This window comes from Vespa velutina, chromosome 3 (genome assembly GCF_912470025.1).
Source record: "Vespa velutina chromosome 3, iVesVel2.1, whole genome shotgun sequence".
Lineage (NCBI taxonomy): Eukaryota > Metazoa > Arthropoda > Insecta > Hymenoptera > Vespidae > Vespa > Vespa velutina.
Genome location: NC_062190.1, coordinates 3,673,770 through 3,696,269, shown reverse-complemented (window position 1 = coordinate 3,696,269; position 22,500 = coordinate 3,673,770). Strand labels below are relative to the sequence as shown.

The following is a 22,500-nucleotide window of genomic DNA, read 5'->3' as shown; positions in this document are numbered from 1 at the left end:
AGAAAAAGATTGATCAAAGGGTAATAAAATTAGAACGAAAATTGTGGCAGCTTTTTTTTATGTGTTATCACAAAAATTGTTGAGCGAATTTTATATGGAAACTGCGAAGGAAAAAAAAAAGCTGAAATTGTCCTCGTTAAAGAAAACGAAAGGGAATAAAGGAAAGACGATTCAAGGAGGAAGATTTAGACACGACCACCCCGCATCGGTCAAATATTTATTTTCTCTCGAAATAAAGAAGTTTCTTTTGTAAGGTTAGTAGAACGATCGAACGTTTCTACACGCAAGTTTTCTCTCTCTCTCTCTCTCTCTCTCTCTCTCTCTCTCTTTTAGCCCTTGCGTGTACAACAATTTTACGACAGCATCCAATCCCACCAGTGAAACTTCTTCCTTCCCCTCGTGAAAAACGACTTTCAGAAAATCTAATCTTTCCGCAAGTTGACTCAGAACTAACTAGCTGACTGACTGACTGACTAACTTGCTCCTCTTTCGAAAAAGTATAACAACTTCATTTTTTTTATTTTTTATATAACTAATTTATGCCTCACAATAATATATATATATATAACACATTTATAAAACATACATACTATAAAATCATGGGATAATAACAAAACTATATAAATCGATCGATCGTATCCCATTTGATGGGAAAAATTTTTATATGTAACTAAAAAGTATCTATATCGTTTTTTTAGTGCTTGTCAGATATAATAAACCTAAATACACATATACATCACTTCACTCTAAAACAAAGTGAGAGAAAGAAAGTCAATATCGCAATACAAAAACAAAGAAAAGAGAGAAAGAGAGAAAGAGAGAGAGAGAGAGAGAGAGAGAGAGAGAGAGGAAGAAGAAAGGGCTGGTAAAGGCAACTACTATGATAACTTGTGTGTAATATATATATCAGTAAAACCAAAAGAAAGCAAGAAAAAGAGAGACGAAGCTGTTACTGTACATAGTATCTAGCATCTGTCAGTATTGTATCGTATATGTAACTCGAACGAAGAACGTGTGGCTAACTGTAATAATACGACGATGAATGTACGCAAACTAACGAGCATACAGTTGCCCTCGAAAAGCCCTCTCCATATTACCGCTTTGTATGCCCATCCACGTGACGCTGCCACATCGTTCAGTGCATCGTCGTGTGTCGATCGAGCAGCCTCTTCGTTTCTATACTTTACCCTCTCTCTCTCTCTCTCTCTCTCTCTCTCACTCTTTCTTTCTCTTTCTATCTTTCTATCTCAGTTTCTCTCTTACTCTTCTCCCTCTTTGTAGTGCAGAGCTTCGAGTATTCTGAGAAGGGAGTGTCACAGTTAACGACTAAAAAGGATACTGATATATCGCTTGGTTGACAGTTTTACGAATGATCGCCACCTTTCCTTGTTATCTTCCTAGATACACTCGAGCCCTCACTATTCATCTTCTTTTTCTTTTTTCTTTTTTTTTTTTTTTTTACTTTCTTTATTTCTTACTTTTCCTTTTTTTTTTTCTTTTTTTTCTTTTCTTTTCACACTTACCTTTACGCAAGTTTGTCTTTTATTGCTTTTTATCTGTTTAAAAAACATCGAATTTCGACATTATCACTTTTTATCGATCGATCAATTATTTTGATCGTATGAAAATCTTTAAAAACAAATTTGAAAGAAAATTTGTATCCATCTATTATTATCAGCAGAAAGTAGTTTTCTCGGCGCATGACTCACGATAATGTATAAAGAAAATTTTGTCTTCGAAGAAATTCATTGGCAAATCTTCACTGAGGGAGATCTCCGGAAAGACGAGAAGAATAAGAAACGAGTTAGAGACGAACGTAACATCCCCCTTTTCTGCAAAGGGGAAGGAGGTTCGAAAGTTTCGCAGCGAGCGAAACATCGGACAAGCGTCTTCATCAGCGATCTTAACGAGACATCTCCCAGACTTAATTAGGTTGCTTCCTCTTCGTCGACTTTTTTGAAGCTTCCGCTTACTCTCTCTCTCTCTCTCTCTCTCTCTCTCGCTTTCCTTTTTCGTCTCTTAACTCTTCTATCTCTCTTTCTCTTTTTGTATCTCACGAAGAAAGACGGTGCGAAACGTCGTCTTCTTTTATCGTACCGATCCTGTTCTCTCTTTCTTCCTCTCTCTCTCTCTCTCTCTCTCTCATGCGCGCGCGCATTGAAATTATAATTAGAACACTCTCGGTTAATCTACCATTCATCTTCCAACGTAGCTCGAATTGAGATCGTTATCTAAACGTCTATCGCCGTCCATAACACTAGTCACCAACACTGAGGTGACCCTCCCCCTTCCTCTATTCTTTCTCTCTCTCTCTCTTTCTTCAAGGAGAGAGAGAAAGAGAGAGAGAGAGAGATTTATAGAAAAAGAGAGAGAGAGAGAGATGCGGAGACTGCGCTATCGTTGCTTTGTACGCCATTACGACGTTGCACGACACGATAACGACCTCTCGTCGTCGCTCGATTCGAGCATTGCCTTTTTCAAACGACCCTTCTCCCTTCATTCCCTTCCACCCTTCACTTCTTCTTCTTTGGTCTCTACAATGCCGACTTCTTGTAACGTTACTCGACTTCGTTGTTCCAGTTTAAAGACCCTTCCTCTCTTCCCGAAAGACTTTTCGAATGATTGGCCGCACGATCGTACGTTATTATTAAAAGAGAGACCAAGAGAATAAGAGAGAGAAAAAGAGAGAGAGATAGAGAAAACCTCGACGATGTTTCTCTAATGGACGAACAAAAGGGTGCCCTTAATTGTACTGTCGAAAAGTATGTCGTTGGTATATTTAACGAGTCTCTCTCTATTAACGAGGTCAAATCGGTATTATTTTTTCTTTTCTTTTTCTATTTTCCTTTTTCTCTTCTCTTATACTTTTTAATAATTATAAAAACTTCTTTTCCATCCGACACAAACATTTTCATACTCCAAAGGTTTAAGCTTTACGAGTAAAACTGAGGATTTCAAATGTCATGACTGGATTATGTATTTGTCTTTTTTATTATCTTCTTGACACATGTAAAAAAAAAAAAGAGAGAAAAAAAAAGGATATAAAATAAATCCTGACACCTGTAAAAAAGAGGAAATTAAAAAAAAAAAGAAGAAAATAAAAAAATATAAATACGTTTATATAATACCATTTATATACATATATACATATATACATATCTTTTCTTCTGAATTTACGATCCTGGTATATGCCATATTTATTTTATGATACGTATAAAGTTAATTTTGTCGTATGTACTATCAACGATTATTATTATTGTTCATTTGGCTTTTAGAAATAGTAACAACATAAATGAAAAAAAGAGAAAGCGACTCGTTCACCGAACTTTTCTCGATCGCTTTCCCTTTCTCATTGTGGAAATGGTCGTGCCCTTTCGATCGACCAAAACTTTTTTTTCGCTTCATCGTTCTCGGTCACCAGAATTGGCTCCCCTTTTTATTTATTTGTTTGTTTTATTTTTGTTTTTTTTTTTTTTTTTTTTTTTTTTTTTTTTTTTTTTTTTATATAATTGGAGAAAGCACAGGTGCGAGATGAATCTCATTAGTTTCTCTTCCTTCTTTTTCTTCTTCTTCTACTTGTTTTTTTTCTTTTCTTTTTATTCCTTTTCTTTTCTTCTCCTTTCCCTAATCCCATTTACCCTTTTCTTTTCTTTTGTTTTATTTCTCTCTGCTCTGAAAGTCGAGCAATCTTCGAAATCTCCCTTTCTTTACTTCCTTCCTTCCTTCCTTCCTTCCTTCCTTCAAGTATCTCCTTTCGGTTCCGAGTTTCCTTCGATTTAACACCTACGAGGAGTCTGGTTCCTTTCCCTTTCCATGATATTCCCTCCTTACAGCCACTACATAGAAAACTCTACCTTATTCATCGAAAAAAACGACCCTTCTGACCTTTTTCCACACTCCCACCCTCTCACCCTCTCTCTCTCTCTCTCTCTCTCTCTCTCTCTCATGAAACTCGTGTTTTTTTCCTTTGCTGTTTCTTTAGTTTCACTCTCTTTCTCTCTCTCTCTCTCTTTTTCTCTCCCAATGGTCTCCTTCACACCCTACCACGAAGTCGACGTATCTTGAAATAAATACGACGGTGGTGTGTTGGCAAACATTAAGAGTTTGCAAGGGTGCAGAAGAAGAGAACGAACAGAAGGGGACTATAAGTAAAGCTAGCAGTTCGAGTCACGTATGAAGGTACATTAGTAAAAGGAAATGATTGTGTTTTCTATATGTATATTATATATATAGATGATATTTATATAAATATGTATATCTATAATACATACAATATACTCGTGTATAAAGGTCTACTAGAACTATGTATTATAGTACACGGAGAAACGTCGTGACGATGCGTGATAGATTGGACGCGAGGGATTAACAAATTTCAGGGAATACGTCGGTGCACAGGCCGCCAATTTGTCGATATCGTCGTTATCGCCGATAGAGACTGATCGATTTGATTCCAACTTGCGATCTGTCCACTTCGTTTCCAGATAAAATGTCGTTGGAAACTTTACTCCATTTGAAATAATTCAAAATTTCCTACGAAAAAGTAGTCGGTTCTTTCTTTTTCTTTTCTCTTCTTTTTTTTTTGCTTCTTTACGTATACCTAAATGAATTAAAAAAAAAAAAAAAAAAAAAGAAAAAGAAGGAAAAAACGAAAAAAAGATTTTGAAAAAATATCAAAGAGAAGCACGAAATTGCTTCCTTCGTTTATATAATTACTTATCCAGACATTTTACTCCTGTCATTCACTTCCGGAGAACACACCACGGAGCTTTGGAATTTTTGCAGTCGGCGTGAATGCACAGAGGAAAGTACGCGTGGTCGCTCTTACCGGATGTCATTAGGCATCTCTCCGGTTGGTACAAGTCGGTCATTTTCTGGCGAGTCGTTTGGCCAAGCTTTCCTCTTACTTAAAGTTAATTTCGTCTGGCTAGGTGTCTACCAAGCAAAGACATGTAACTATGCGTTTAGATAGTTTCTCTCTCTTTCTCTTTCTCTCTCTCTCTCTCTCTCTTTCTCTCACGTAATTGGTATATAAATATAAACGTGTCTCATACTCTATCTCTATCTCTCTCCATATACTGACATATAAACGTAGACGTAGATACGTATTTCGTGAGAAGAGGGGTTGGAGAGGGAGGTAGAGGACAGCTTAGGGATTCTCCTGCTCTCGATGGTATGTCGGAGCTTAGATACGGTACCGTGCGGACGAGAGGGAACGATGAAGCGACAATTACGTTGAAATAGTGCTTCCGCCAGGAACGCCAATGCCCTCCCTCTCTGTCCTCCTTCTCTTCTTCCTTCTCCTCTTCGCACACCAACAACGTCCATCGCTTTCCATAACTCTCTGCATACCATCGAGTCTCCTAAAGCTTCCCGAAACGTTAGCATCTCCAACTTATGAAACTCGCCAACGTTACTTCTTTGTTAATCGAAAAAAAAAAAAATTCTTTTGCAAATGAATTCCATTACTACGTTTGTTTTTTATCTTTTTCTTTTTTTTTTTCTTATTCTTTTTTCTCTTTACTTTAAATTTACAAGCATCATCTTCCATAAGGATATTGTTATTATCAATGAATCATCCTTATCAAAAACTTAATTTGTTTTTGTTTGAACGAGAAACGAAGTTGTTTCTTTAAACCGATTTAGATCGATTTTAGAACCAATTCGTCAGAATCTGTATTGAGTAAACATCGCCATCAACAATGTGACTTTTTCAATAAAATATTTACATTTCCATGGACGAACAACGATCGACATTCGATAGTCAAAAAGTTTTTCATTTCGTTAGAATTTTATGATGCGAGCGAGGTAATCTGTTTTTCGCGAGAACGAAAACCTATTCCCTCTAGCAACGAACGAACACATAAAATTTCGTTCCCGATTCGCATTCGAAATCGTTGGAAAATCCTCTTTCGGTCTGCTACCGTGGATAAACGTTAGATTACAGGTATAACCGAGGGCGAGCGTTCGAGCGAACATTGTTGCGAACAATACGCTATCTCACTCGCTCTAACACACACATATACTCGCGCGCGCGCACACACATACACACCCACATACATAGATACATACATACAAGTGCGCGCGCATGTACACATACAGAAGCAAATACACTCTTTCCGGACGCGGAGAGAAAAGTTTCAGGCGGACAAAAATTCCGTTTTCATCCGACTCAACTTTTATCCGATCGGAAGCGTCGCGACGCTTCTCTCACAAAGGAGCAAAGACCCAGCCCGATGGCTTAGGCTCCTTTCTCGTGATACCAAAGAGAATCTTCCACGTTCTAGCTTACGAGTCCACCAAGAAAATACATACATACGTACTACTTACTACTAAATGTTACCGCCCTGAATATTCTTTCATTCACGTAATACACATTCAAAAGGAAACTCCTTTAATCGAAAACTTTTCGATAAGCCACTTAAAAATCTTACTATTTGGTATTAACCATATGTTTCTATATATGTATGTATATATATTTTCTTTTTGTTCAATATTGATATTGAATATCTAATATGGGATTGAATTGAAGTATGAGGAGAGAATGAAATTGTGACAAAAGAAAATTATTCGACGAATTTGCGGATGGATCAGAGTAAGTTCGTGGAGAACGTAAATCTCTCTCTCTCTCTCTCTCTCTCTCTCTCTCTTTCTCTCGGTCGATGTGACCTACGAAGAGAGAAAGAGAGAGAGAGAGAAAGAGAGAGAGAGAGAGAGAGGGAAAGTTAGAAGGGGCTATAAACAGTCTCGCGTCGCTTTACTACCTCGACGGGAAAGGTTATAAAATATTCACGGGAAATATGGCGAAATACGAAGCGAATGAGAACACGTTCCACATGCGTCAAATTAAAAAATCTTTCTCTCGCATTCTCTACAATTTTTCTTCCAAAATGGATTATATACCTATACAAACGAGGGAAAAAAAAGAAAGAGAAGAAAAATAAAGAGAAGAAAAAGAGAATGATATTCGAATATTGTCGCTTATATAATGCAATACGAATGACGTTTAAAGGAGCAATAATTAAGTATCATAGTATAAATAGAAACGAAATACGAGCTTGAACGAGTTTTCAAGTTGTCATCCATTTTCGAAAAACTGTATCATTTCTAACAGAAGAAATAAGAAAGAATAAGAAAGAGAAGAAAGTTCTAACACACGTGATATTAGTTTTTCATATAAATAAAGAAATAATGTATTCTCCTAGGTAATATTAAATAGAAAACATTTGAGAGCCAAAAATATACCTATGTAATAGGTAAGTACGTACCTCGGGGTCGGGAGTGAGAAGAGTAAAGCAAAAGCGTGTAGATAGAAGAAGACTTGATAGACGAGCTTTTGAGTGAGAAAAAGATAGAGAGAGAGAGAGAGAGAGATAGATAGAGAACGTGACTTCGTACGAGATAGTAATTTTGGCGTTTTATGAAAAATAAGAGATAAAAAAGAAGAGAAAAAGAAAAAGAGAGAAAGAGAAAAAGACAGAAAGAGAGAAATAGAAAGAAAGAGAGAGAGAGAGAGAGAGAGAAAGAGAGAAAAAAAAGAGAAAGTTACTTCGATATTCTACGAAAAATAAGGGAGGAAAAAATAGAGAAAAGTATAAAAAAAAGAAAGAAAAAGGTTCTAAAGAACCCTTCCAAATACTGACCGAGTAAAGGGAGCATACTGCAGACAGGACATATATAATGCAACGGACAATCGAAACCCTTGAAATTAGATTTGCCCGCCCGTAGTTGACTCAGGACGAAGGTCAGCTTTTCCGAAGTATCTGAACAAGTGAAACTCCTTTTTCTTGACATTCGAACGAATTCAAGTAGGGTAGAAGACATTACGAATCGCAAACCGCTTCTCTTGTTTCTTTCGTTTACTCGAATACACGATGACGAAAACAGCACGAAGAAGGTGTAAATATTAAAATTGATTTAACTATAGCTATCCTATTGAACTTTTTTCCTTTCTTTTTTCTCTCTTTTTTTGTTAATGATCAATATTCGGTCCAGTCGCAAAATGAAAAAGATCTTTTAATAATTATATTCTTTTATCTTTAATCTAAATGATCAAAGATGCCTTTTTATTTCTAAATCGAAGGAAATGTTTTCATTAGTCGTTAATCCTTTTAAAAATAATTTTATCATAACTAGAAATTGAATAAAAACTCCAGAAAAATTCTTCTTTCATTATACGTATTTTACAATTTTAAATCGTTTGCCCGAATTATGTGAAGAAAAAAAAAGCATAAAAAAAAGCATAAGAGAAAAAGAAAGAGAATGCGCACAGCAAGATATAATATATAAGAACAAATTTCTATAAAATTTTCCAAATGACGATTTCCTTCGTGAATTACAAATAATATTCTCATTAAAATTTAATGAAATTTGTATTAACCGAAAATGTATTATTTCAAAAAATGCTTTGTTGTATCCTTGACTTTCAAAATCTCATCCTATTAAACATTGATTAAACAACAATATTTGATGATGCAAAAAAAACAGATTTTATGGTACAAATCTGTAACAAAGGCATTTAATCAGATTATGCATTCATGATACAGACACACACACACATATATATAAATATATTATATATATGACATATATAACTTAACTATTTTTCTATTTGTTTAATTATCTTTATTGCTATTTTTTTGAAGTTTGCTTTTAGTAATTAAATCGTCTTTACTTTCTCCAATAAAATTTATACTTTTTATATAAATATGGTGATTTAAATAATATTAATATCAACGTTACTACTATCTTAAAATAAATTCATTTTATTCTTAGAATTGAAGCAATCAATTTTTGTCTAAACGTTAACAAGTTATAGGGGTAGGCATAATATTTTTTTAATAAAACATTAAAGAACAAACATACGATGTAACGATCGGTTCTTATATACCTCTCGGTCTTATATACCTATATATATATATATATATATATATATATATATACATATACACATATAGTAAAATAACGATTTCGCTATAAAAATGGGCTCCCATTGTTGCAACGAACGTAACTCGTAAAGCTTGCCTTTCAATCGAGGGCACCCATAATATGACAGATATAAAGATCGTTTTTAATGCGTCATATTAACGCGTTGAGCTTGTCGTGAAATCCGATAAAAGGTAAAATTAATGTCATTACGTTAGTACGCACTTGATCGTCAAGGGATGCTTCACATAGTAGCCAATAGCGTACCAGTGTGACAAAGTGCTCGTTTCAAGAACGTACTTCTTCGTAGTTGCAATTATTTATCAATCGTTACTTTAAAAATTTTTTTTCTATAGACATATATATATATATATGTTATAAATATATATATATTATATATATATGATTATGATTGATAACGATAGTTATTTGGCAAAAAATAAAAAAAACAAAGCAACGTACATAATGTATTAAATAATCATATATCGGTTCACATAAACAAAAGATGCATCCATTATCGAATTATCGATTATTATCGATGAGCAGCGACTCTCCCTTAGATTTATATGGCTTTGATAAATACGATCGCCGTCGAAATGAAAGAAAGAAAGAAAGAGAGATCAATCATGAGTAGTAGTGGTTTATGCTCACGATGTTACAAAACTTCAATAAAAAGTCATATATGCGATCTACGAGTAATATCTCGGAAAGCTCTTCGATCTGATATGAATTATATGATGAGAGTCATCATAGCGAAAATTTTTAAAAATAAATAGAGAAAAGCATAAATTTTTCTAATATCACGTGATGGTAAATGAAATATATAGATATAAAATAAAAAGACAAAAAAAGTAACGAAAGTGTGTGTGCGTATGTGTGATCTGTAACTTGTTCGATAGATTTATCTAACAAATTTCATAATCTATAATTGATAATCGAAAAAAAAGGAAAAAATGTAGAATTGGAATAAAAGAAAATTTTATTAGATGAATATATATATATATATATATATGTGTGTGTGTGTGTGTGTGTGTGTATGTATCTATATATGTATACATGTAGGTATGTATATCTATATATATTGAAAGTAGAAAAAAATTACTATCTCGTGGTGTTATTTCTCATCGACTAGTCGCGCCGTTTGGCACGTCTCGGGCCATTGAAGCGGGTTTATATGAAAAATCGACGTAGGCAGTCGATGGCTATGTCGGAGTTAACGATCCACCAGGGCTGTGTTTGTTATTCCTTGCAAATGACGCGGAGTCACCTGCGTTGGCGTCAACGAAGAAGGACAGAACAGGACAAACGAAGCGACGACGACGGCGACGACGACGACGACGATGCTATCATCATCGTCGTTAGAGAAAACATCACGCTTTGGAGCATTTCTCGGTTCGCCGAATACACAGCAGCAAGTCTTCTTCTTCTTGCCGTCCATTTCTCCTTCCACCAACGACTTTCTTCGGGCGTGTCGCACTCAAAATAATGACGCCTCGTGCTTCGGCAATACGGCTGGATGCGCGTCCCGACCCTTCGAGGCCCATCCGCCCTGAAAGTCGTTACGTTTACGTATGTGAAAATCTCGTCCCTTCTCCTCTTCCACTATCCGCAATATCCTCCTAAGATTTTTCTTCATTACGTCGTGTCCCGTTGCCATCTTGCCTCCTAAGGCCTCCTTTCTTCATAAGAGAAAGAGAGAAAGAGAAAGAGAAAGAGAAAGAGAAAGAGAGAGAGAGAGAGAGAGAGAGAGAAAGAGAGAGAGAGAGAAATAAGGAAAAAGAGAGAGAGATGGCTGAGATGAAATTGAGTTTCGCGAAACGAGAGAGAGAGAGAGAAAGAGAATGGCGGAAAAAGAGGAGAAAGGAGGCGAAAGAATAAGGGAAACCAAGCGGGCCGACGGCCAAGTTGCTTCAACTAAAAATATCAAAGAACTCGAGTATTTCTTACCCTCTTCTTCTCTTTTTTCTCTTTCTCTCTCTCTCTCTTTCTCTCTCTTTCTCTCTCTTTCTCTATCTGTCTATCTATCTATCTATCTTTCTCTCTCTTTATCTTTCTCTTTTCCTTTTTCCCTTTATCCCTCGAGTCACACTTCGCCGAGTCCGCAGAACACTGTGCCGATATTCGAGCTAATGGGATACTTCGGACTTACAGGAAAACCGAATACCTTTCTCCCTTAGAAACGTTGGAAGTCAATTAGTCGAATGGTTCCGTTACTTCGCATTTTATCGATAATTATTTCAATGATATTAACAATTATTATAAATATTATAATAGAGTGTAGAAAAGATCGAAAAAAAAAAAAATAAACAAGAAAGAAAGAAAGAAAGGAAAAAAAGACAATGATCACCCTTCAATAAAAATCGAATATATTTAAAGGAAATGTGTAAAAACATAAAAAGGAAAGAGGACAACGAAGTCAGGAAAACGTTTTTGCATTATCGTCACGTGCTATCGTCTTATTACTGGCACACGTGGTGTAATATTCTCTCCCTCATCTTCGCGTCTCTTTTCGTACCAACCAGCATCCTTCTTTTGCTCCTTCGGCTTCCCACATTGTTAGGATGCGACAGGCGGTTCAGTCACGACAGGGGGATGATCGAATGCTGTCAAAGTTTGCGGAGAGAACCGTGAGCCGATGATACATATATCCATCCCTTCCTGCTAATCGAACGCGAACTTTGCCGTAGGAGCAAAAGCTTTCCGATGACGTCGACATAGCCGGTGTATCATCTTCAAACCCCATACCACTACTACCCCCACTTTTCTTATCCCTTCTTCTCACCCACCCATCCCTTCGCCTCGTTCACTAGTACAGTTACTCTTCGAAGTCTCGTTTTTCTCTTCTCTCTCTCTCTCTCTCTTTTTTACACACAGACGCGCACATACAAATATACATATACATATAAATATGCACGTGACTTTTATCCACAATGCTGGTAATAACGGACACCATCTAGCCTTCCCTTTCTTCTTCATTCCATATCATTTCGTCAAAAAAAAAGTATAGGGCTTCTTGTCGCGAATTAGATTCGCATAAACGTGAGACAACTTTCAAGTTGAAGTCGTGTCGTTACCACCTGATGGAATCCAATGTCATAAAGGTCGAAGACACTTCTCTTCGGGTGATTTTCACGTTGATATGACTGCAAGTTTGCGAAGACCATCATTCTTTTTATTTCATTTTTTCTTCTTTTCGTAGTCTTAGAAGAACAAGAATCGATCTTTCGTGGAGTTTCGTCGTTCTTAGAAAATCCAAACGTTGAGAAAGTACTACCATATTTTATCGATAGAGCGTGCGTCGTGGAATATGTAAAACGTGTCGGTCGGTGTTTCTCCAAGAAGATCGATGAAAGAACAACGGGATAGCTTTTTGAAAGAGATCCTCAAGGATTACCAAACTTTCCAAGCGGTTATGAAGAATCTTCGTAAGAGTCGAGCACGGAATACGATCGTTCCCATGATTACGAAAATCTCTCTCTCTCTCTCTCTCTCTCTCTCTCACTCTTACTCTTTTTTTTTTCCTTTCGTTTCTACGTTCTTGGTTCTCCTCGTTATGTATAAGAACTGCAAAATAATCTAGCTATTCAGTTCAGGGATGAATATTCTAGTTAAAAGTAAATTGAGTTCGTGTAATAAAATTTATTATATTTTTTATTCCGTGATTTATATTTATACGACATATACGAATACATATATTAGATATGAATCAGTTTTCAAATTACCAAAATAGCATAAAATTGAATTTTTTTCTGTTACTTATTTTAAGTTAAATCGATCTACATTGTAAAAGAAATATGCATATAACCTAAATTAGTTTTACAAATAATTACAAAATTGACATTATAGTATGATATTTATCAAGTTAGAATGTGGAACTGAAAAATTCGAAGAATAACTTGAATGGCATGGCAATAGAAGGAATGCTAGTAAATAGAGTCGATCGTTTTCGTATCGACGATCTTTCATATGGCATACAAATGTAACATGTGCACTTCATCAGAAATCGTGAAGGATCCAGCAGAAATCGCGAATGCCACTCACGAACATAGAAATATTCTGGTACCGTGGAATAACGCTAGGGACGATCGTGAATACGATTTTAAGGTTTGATGGGTGGGATAAAACGGTGTATCATCATTTTACTAGTTCGCGCACATTCGTATGTGTTCGTTCGTTGTATCGTTTATTAATCATCTACATAGCTGCATATAAAACAAAAAATAAATAAATAACAAATATATTGGTACAATGAATTTATTAAAAATTCGATTTTTTTTCTTTATATATATAAAATAGAATGAACAATATCTTTTATTACAAAAATTATGTGCTATATATACAATGCTTTTATTATAAATGAAAAATAATGTGAACGTTGGTCGCGAAGAATGAAATAAGAGAAAAAAGGAAAATAAAAAAAAAAATAACAAAAGAACGACGATATACATACATAAGTCATAGATGGAAAACGAATGTTGGAACGAACGAAAAGATACGTCAGCATCGAAGCGGGCGCGGTGGCTTCGAGCAAAGAGATTGGATTTTCGCGTGGAAAAAGCAAAACGATTCCTCTCACGTCCCGCATGATTTTATCTCCTCTCGACGATCGCGATTCGCTAGTCACGGATCGCGCCTAGCAGAGGAATGATTTCGAGGCTAATGCATTTCCGCATAAAGACGTGCCGCTATGAAAATATCGAAGCATTTTTCTTTCTTGTTCACATTAAAATCGGTCACACTGTATAATATACATTCATAATTTACATATCTACTAACTAATATGAAAGCTGCTTCCAAAGACATACATAAACACGCACAGGTATATATTCATATATACATATATGTGTATTATATAATATATATATATATATATATATATATATATATATATTTATATTTATATATACATATATATATATATTTATATTTATATTTGTATTTATATGTATACATGTATTTATATATATATATTTTTTTTAATTTAAATATTTTTTAATGTAAATTAATTTGTTTATTTCATAATATAAAATAAAGAATAAACAAATTTTTTATTAGTACAATATTCGTATATAACATACGCATAAATATAATAAATATGATTCGTTCCGATGACCTTGAAATGCTTTGAAAAATTCATTATGATATTCAAGGTCAATGTCTGCGCAAAGCTATAAAAATTGGATCAACGGAGGGACGTGTCTTTAAAAGCAGATTACACTTCGAAGGATGACGGGAGAGATAGATAGATAGAGAGAGAGAGAGAGAGAGAGAGAGAGAGAGAGAGAGAGAGAGAGTTTACGCTAGCTCTTATCAGATCTCGGCCAACTCGGATTTCCACGTGGGGAGGAAGAGAAGAAGAAGGTTGTCAAGGATGGGATGGTTGGATTGGGACGAAGAAAAGGGGAGTTTTGGTAGGAGCCTAGCAGCTGGCGGTGTCCTTTCAACGCTATGCCGGATGACAATAAACCACGGGACACAGTACACCAGCCGTAGAAGAGAAGGCAGCCAGGATTTACGCGGGATTGTATTACCGTACATGTACCGCAGCTGCCTGGTATCGCATTTTATAACGTGTTACCACTGACATTAGTATCGTCGTTTCGCGTACCGCGAACTATCCCTCTTTCTCTTTCTTTCTTTCTCTTCTCTCTTCTCTCTCTCTCTCTCTCTCTCTCTCTCTCTCTCTTTCTCTCTTTCTCTCTCGTTCAAGCTGAAAGTATGTACGAGCCTACGAGGCGAGAAACACTGCTTTGTTCTGGACGCCCTTTTCATCTTCCACGATTTTGTTATATACGAGTGGAATTTTTCAATCTCGAGAGACTCTTTAATCTCCTTAAATTGAATTAATTCGAGGGTTGGAAAACTAGTAGGAAAAAGAAATGTAGGAAATGAAAGTTCATACTTGTGATATCTATTTATTTATCTTTTCTTCTTTTCAAAAGTAAATAGAATATTTAAGAATAAATTATCATTTAATTTTTAAACTTGTCATACGTATTTTCGTTCATGCAGATATATGATTTATATATATATATATCTAAGAAACAACGAATGGATATTCTAATCCAAACGTAGGACCACTAATTTTCTGCTTATTCATACTCTAGTGTACATATGTATATGAAGGATCGAAATTTCAACGTTAGAACGTCACATAACATAAATTTATCGCCAAGTACACACAGTCGTCTTATCCTCTACATAAAATCGGTCATCGAGTCAGCGAATAACGACGAGCAAAGCTTACTCATATACATACATACATATATATATATATATATATGTATAATATGTATATATATGTACATATATTATATATATATATGTCTACAATATATACATATATATGTACATACATAGGTACGTAGCAGTTTTGCTAAGACAAAATTCGCAAGCTTTCTCTCGGTGAACGTCGACTTGAATATTCAGTGACATCATAACTATTATTACCGTTAAGACCGATACCCTTGTAAGTATAGTGGGTATACCTATAGAGAATTGAGAGAAGATGGAAAGCCATCGTGTTTTTAGGAATTAGGCGCGAGAGATGACGATGACGACAACGACAACGGCAATGACGACGAGGATGCTAGCCAACGGTACGATTAAAATTACAATCTCGACGTAATCACAGGCTTTTATCGCAAAAGATAGATAGATATAAAGAGAAATAACTTGGAAGAGTTCCTCTCATGTGACTTCTAATTAATATTAAAAGGATAAAATTAATAATTAAAAACGTGTTTTTAAATTAATCGCGTTAGGGAGTTTAAAGCGTTTTCAACGACAAGTATTACGATCTCTCTCTCTCTCTCTCTCTCTCTCTCTCTCTCTCTTTTCATTTTTGTTCTTTCGATCTTACGAAAATGATAACGACGAAGATGGTAGAGAAAGATGGAAAGAGAGAATGAACAAGGGAAAAAAGAAAAAGGAATGAAAAAAAAGAGACGAAAAGACTTCGTTATTCCGCTCATAGCCGAAGTAATTTTTCTCTGGAAAGTGAGATTCAATTTCAAGTACAGCTCCACGCATCGGGTTACAGATCTTTGTGTCACTCTAGCTCTCCTTCGGGACACCCTCTGAAGGAAGGCGGGCCCTGAGGTATCAGATTTTTATTAGGATTCTTCCTACGTAGGTATATTCTCTCTCTTTCTCTCTATCTCTCTGTCTCTCTCTGTCTCTCTCTCTCTCTCTTTCTTTCTTTCTTTCTTTCATTCTCCCTTCTCTAATCGTCCTCCCTTAGTCCTCAGTGTTAATCTATTGCCGTAACACATTTCTCTTAAAACCATCATCCACCTAACGAGCAAGCAATTTCTCTTTCTTGCCTTTCAAATTCCATACGCGTCATTTTCATTTTTCCCTTCTTTTCGAAATACCTCAGACTCTTTCTCTCTGTCTTCCTTCTGAACTATCCTGGTGGCGAAAGACGACTATGACGAACGAGCTTCGGAATATACACACTCCAAACGAATTTAATAATAGTAGTTAAACGTTGCCTTCTATTTCGATCGTGACGATAAATCAGGGATCAAAGAACCCTCGGAGATGATTGGTCTGCAAGCTTACCACGATCTCTCTTTTTCTTTCTTCCACTATAAATATATACTCAGGATCAGTATATAAAAAGTGACGTTAAATCGTATATATAAATAATATAAGATATTTTTATTCAAAGTCAAGACTCAAAAAAAAAATATAAATACATATACATATAGATAAGCTTACGATCGATAGCCGAACTTAACCGAACTCTACGTTGAAGACGAAATCCAAGGAGACATTCGATCGAAGCGTGCCAGCAATCGACTCTTAATGAAGGGCCACTCGTCAACGAAAAGGGACGTTTGATGTTGCTCCCGTGTGTCTCCTAGCGAGTAGTACCAGCATCCCTATTGGTAGTAGGAACGCGTACTATACCTCTAACTGTACGTAGTAGTAGCGTCCTCGAAACGCTCAGGCACTCGAAGCACGTTGTCTGTCGGTGGCTCGTCGACCATCGACGATACATTCGTTACATCATAATTGGATCACACGCTCGAACTCGTATCCTCTAGCTCCTCCTCTCGCAGCTGCAACAGTACCAATCTTCCACTCAGACGACACTCAGCTCAATATGTGACGGCAACGCCACCCCACAATTACCTTTTTAACTTTCAATATATCAGGCAGCCGGTCAATTCGCTTTAATCGGTGTAGGTGTTATACGTTGTCATACCATGAGATAGAGATAAAAGGAGAAATAGAGAGAGAAAGAGAAAGAGAAAGAGAAAGAAGGAGAGAGAGAGAGAGAGAGAGAGAGAGATCTCGAACGATCTAACCAGTTACTCGGTCAAGGCATTGTTCCTTCCTTTGCAGTATTTACAACCGAATAGCTTCCTCTATGGTCCCATTGATTAATTAACGCTTTTGTTCACTCTTATGGAAGCATTTCCTTAATGAGAAAGAGAGAGAGAGAGAGAGAGAGAGAGAGAGAGAGAATAAACGAATAATAATGGATGAACGTAGCAATAAAAAATAAAATAAAGAGATTTCTTTAGCTTGTTTTATTATACAGAAACATCTTGTGCAGAACAATTCTGGTAAATTGCTATAGAAATATCTTTGAATACGGTAAAGTATATAATATTATTTATAATATTTTAACGGAAACAATCATGAAAGATAACGAGCATAGTTTAAGGCTATATAGTATTATATATAGTTAGTAGTTAAGCTAAAGCTGGTGGACCACGGGTGGCCGAACAACGTGTACCAATACGATAACCTAATCCATCGTATCGATTAGGAAATATAACTCGATTTCGGCCAACCGATTTACCAGGGCAAATGGTTTAACCCCTGACTTGAAAGGGAGCTAGGTGAGTAAAATAGCGGCGAGAAGGGAGGACGGGGTGTCAGCGCGTAGAATAGCTGCTTTTACTTCGTGTCTCGTTCCTTCGCCACCCTTAAACGCCCTTCGTTTCGGAGTTTTCTCCTTAAGTCTTATTTCTCGCCACCCTTCGAACCATTTCGATCGTTCGATGCAATCGAGGCTTCGATTATCCTCAATTTAGTTCGTTCGTAAAGTGAATTATTTATCGGTGTTCCATCTCAATTCGCAATATAAAAGAAATTTATTTTTCCCTTTTACGATCGATCGTCATAATAATGTACCAATTTCCATTATCAAATTAAGAAATTAACTATTATAAATTAATATGAGGATCTTGTATATATATATATATATATATATATATATATATATAGGTATATATATACAATACACAATTACGTAGAAATTATTAATCAATACAATAGCAATAATAATTCAATATAAAACATATAATTTATCATAAATTTGTTTAAAATATATTTTAAAATGCATTTTAAAAAGTGAAATGTAAAAGCTACGAAATGTATAGTTATACTTTTGAAATGAAATTTTCAGTCCAACTAGACGTGTAGAATCGCGAAGGTTTAGGTGGTATGTCCGGAAGAGATTTATTTGTTTTGCAGAGAAAAAGAGAGAGAGAAAGAGAGAGAGAGAGAGAGAGAGAGAGAGAGAGAAGCCAGAAGGAGGATACTTTCTCGGTCAGAAGCGTCGACGGATTTCAACCGGCGACGGCAATGGCGGCTATGTTAGAGTGAGTGCAGAAGCTCGAGGAAAAGCGAAGATTAATCGCGTTCCTAGCGTCCGGGTAATAGTGTTTACTGCGAATAAATTGGCTTCCGTTCTATCTCGCCCCCGAAAAGTCGATACGGCGCCGCGAAATTTTTGAACTTTTCTAAGTTTCACTAACGGAGAACTAAACCTTATACGGTTTCTATGCGAACGTGTATACGTTTCTGTCTATATATATATATATATTCAATACACTCGAAGCGTGGAAAATTGATTTCAACCGGTCCAGTAGAAACCATATGTATTTATAAACCTCACATACGTTCGTCGATTTTATATCAATAGTATAAATGAAAAAAAAAAACTTTGTTGTGCTTTTCTATTTCTTTCGTTTTCTTTTCTTCTTTTTATTCTCTTTCTTTTTTTTTTTTGTAATGAACAGAAAAAAACATAAAAGCCGTATTTATTTTTTGCAATCGTAGATAAGAATAGAAATTTCTCGAGCGTATTGTCCGATATATTTTAACAAAACGATTCGAAGAATCATTGAAATGTTTCGACACGCGATATACGCTATTCAAATAATTATTATCTTTATGTATCCACAAGTAAAACGTCCATTGATCGGTCAAACATCTTATATATGCATACAAACACGACGTAATCTCTTCTATCATATTGGACCGATGACAACGACGAAGATTCGCAGATGGGACCTAATATCACGACTGGTCATCGTCCAACATTTCGAAAGGCCCCATTATTTCGCCATTAAACTTTTTCGCTCGATAATTTCAGTCCGATGAGATAGAAGATGGTGTAGAGACATAGAGAGAGAAAGAGAGAGAAAGAGAGAGAAAGAGAGAGAAAGCAATGGAAGGAATAGACGATACTTTTAGTAAATTAATTTTCCGCCACGTTCCGTTATTTCAACTTAATGATCCCGAAGAAAAAGCAATATTTATTGCATCTCCTCTCCCTCTCTCTCTCTCTCTCTCTCTCTCTCTCCCTCCCTCTCTTTCTGTCTTTTTCTCTCAATCTATCTATCTATCTCTCTCTTTCTCTCTCTCTCTCTCTCTCTCTTTCTCTCTCTCTCTCTCTCTCTCTTTCTCTCTCTCTCTCTTTCTCTTTCTCTCTTTTTCTGCTTCCTCGTTTCTTGCCTCGGTCTGCACGCACGAGTAAGAAAGACTCGGGACTTCTGCCAGTGATCTCTCTTTCCCTCTCTTTCTCTCTTTCTGTCTGTCTATCTTTTTTTACGTCGCGTCTGATTGCTTCCTGCCGTTGGGAAATATGAGCGGACGTTTATAGGATCGTGAAGCGAGCCTCCTCCGTAGCTAAGCTCGATTATTTATGGTATTTGTCGGTAGCTGTTAACCAACTTATGCGTTACGCCAGGCACGCGAGACGTTTTAATGATACTTTGAGGAACGAACGTTGCCGTCGGCAAGGTTATCCTCCCCCGTTGAACCTCTTCCCTTGTCGACAAACTCTACCGAAGGGAAGGAAGCTACTAACACGTAAGAATAAGTGTTTTGAGTCTACTTCGTTTCTTTTTCTTTCACTTTTTGATTTTCTTTGCGACTTGATTTACGAGAAACCAACATGGATTCTTTAGCGAGATTTTTCGAGTAAGACCGATGGAAAGTTTTCACGAGAAAATTGTCCAACTCTGTTCTCTCTCTCTCTCTCTCTGTCTCTCTATATGTGTGTGTATGTATGTGTGTGTGTGTGTGTGTGTGTGTTTCGTCGAGCACCTCGACGTTTGAGTTATCATTGAGATAAATTTCTTTGAATTTTCTGATCATCCATTTGGTATCTCGTTTATATCGATCAACGTAAATGTTTGAACGTTTTCATTTATTAGAATTAACCATATCATAAATATATACTAAAAATCACGTTATATGTGACAAAAAAGAAAAGAGAGAACATTTAATCGAACAGGTTGATCGATCTCGCTGTTTACTTATCTAGAAAGTAGGATAATATAATGCCAGATTCTATTGTGAAATCTCTGTGTTCTACTTTCGTTTGGCCCATACCGAACGTCCAGTAAATCCTCTTTCTCTCTCTCTCTCTCTCTCTCTCTCTCTTTCTCTTTATACAATATTCACATTCCCGTTTTTTATCCGCATCACAGGATCACTGTCACTAGGACGTTATTCTTATGGGATTTCGGGACTAAATCTAAAAGAAGAAGAAGAAGAAGAAGAGTTGGAAGAGTAGAAAGCGTGATGCATTATGTATCTCTGTCTCTTTCTTTCTCTATCAGCGAAGCTAATGCTATTCATGAGTCCACGTGATTATCGGAAAACTATATTTATCCTGGTACCGCATTAAATCCCTGTTTCGACGTTGTCCCTTTTCACAGAACGCTTTTCGAGGATACCAGTCGTGCTTATCCGTTCATTCTCTTTCTCTTCTTCCTGCTAGCAACAGCTCGTGGCTCTCGTTGATGTCCCTCGGCATCGGAGAAGAGAAGGGACCAAGATAAATATCGATGACGAGGATGAAAATAAAATCCGTGACATAGGTTCGACGGGTGAGCCTTAGCCTCGTCGCACGAAAAGCATCCTCGTACTCTCGCGAAATCCCTCGAGTCAATGCCAATATACAGAAAGAGAGAGAGAGAGAGAGAGAGAGAGAGAGAAAGAGAGAAGAGAGAGAGACATCTAAATATGTACATATATGTATGTATGTATGAGAACGCTCCGATCCTGTCAGAGTTAATAACCGTATCTGCATCTTTTATAAGCTTTGCGTTATCTTTCCAAAGCCCCCAGAGCGAAATCGTGATGCAACGATATGCCTTCGTGCTCGTTTTCCCTCTTTCTTCCTTTTTCACTCTTTTCTCTCTCTCTCTCTCTCTCTCTCTCTCTCTCTCTGTCTCTCTCTGGTTATTCTTTAAAAACAACTCGATTATCGAAGAATTCGATATTTGAAGGCTAATCTCAGTCATATCAAATTAATCGATCTTATTACAAATAGACACGAGACTTTTACGAATAAAAAAATTATTTAACTCTTTTAGATGAAAAATATTGTGCTGTTTATTAAATAAACATTAAAAAGGAAATAATGGAAAAATTACATTATCATAATTTCCCGTAGCTATATTTAATGAAAAACTAAAACGTTGCATGTGTACGTTAAACTAATTAAATTTATTAATATGATATAATGTTGCAACTCCTAAATACATTTAAAGATTATTAATACATGCATAATATCGTTACGATGTATGGAAAATATTGAAACGATATTAATAATTGTCATTTTATAAATTTATAAGATTTGTTTCCCTTCTATTTTGTCCTCTTTCTAAACTTATGGATTTATTTTCTATATTACAGACTTCCACCACCGCAACAGCAGGTGACCGTAGGTTCCTTAGGAGGTGGCCTCGGAAGTGGAGCCGGTAATGGCGGTACCGGGACCGTTGCAGCTCAAAATCAGGCGATGGTGATGCCAGGCTTTCCGCTTCGAGCCGCGACAGTACCGCATTACTCTCCTTATTCGCCGTCGCGTTTTCACATCGACAAACGCTGTCAACACAGATGCTCTTGGAAATGTTTCTCTATCGCTTTGATATTACTTGCCGTTGCTCTCACCGGCATGCTCGCGTATTTTGCTGGTAAGCGAACAACGAAAAGAAGATTACTAAGCTTTCACAAATAGACTTTGCTCTCTACCGTTTATCGATTCACGTGTTCTGTCTTTTCTATTTGAATTTAATAATGTTACATATATAAAACCGGAAAACCTAGATGGATTTATGAGACTGCAAGAGTATTGATATTTTGCATCAAATTGAAATTTATTTGTATTTGTAAAATTGTTCAATCGTCAAAATTAAACATATTCACTATTAAAACAAAAAAAAAAAAGAGAGAAAAGAAAAGAGAAAAGAAGTCTATAAAAATCCAACGGGAATTTAGTTGGATTTAATTACAAAATAATTAATCAAAAAAAGAGAC

General features: G+C 36.1%; 1 protein-coding gene across 11 annotated transcripts in view; it reads left to right on the top strand.

Annotated features, from left to right (window-relative positions):
* Positions 1–22,500, top strand: part of LOC124947620 (teneurin-a) — a 487,449-nt gene that overhangs the window by 427,402 nt on the left and 37,547 nt on the right. For 10 of the 11 annotated variants that reach the window (XM_047490033.1, XM_047490032.1, XM_047490031.1 and 7 more), the window contains one exon: positions 21,877–22,157. The exons of the other annotated variant lie outside the window; for it this stretch is intronic. In XM_047490033.1, the coding sequence (XP_047345989.1) occupies positions 21,877–22,157 (281 nt within the window). The remainder of the gene's footprint in view (positions 1–21,876; positions 22,158–22,500) is intronic. 11 annotated transcript variants of the gene reach the window in all.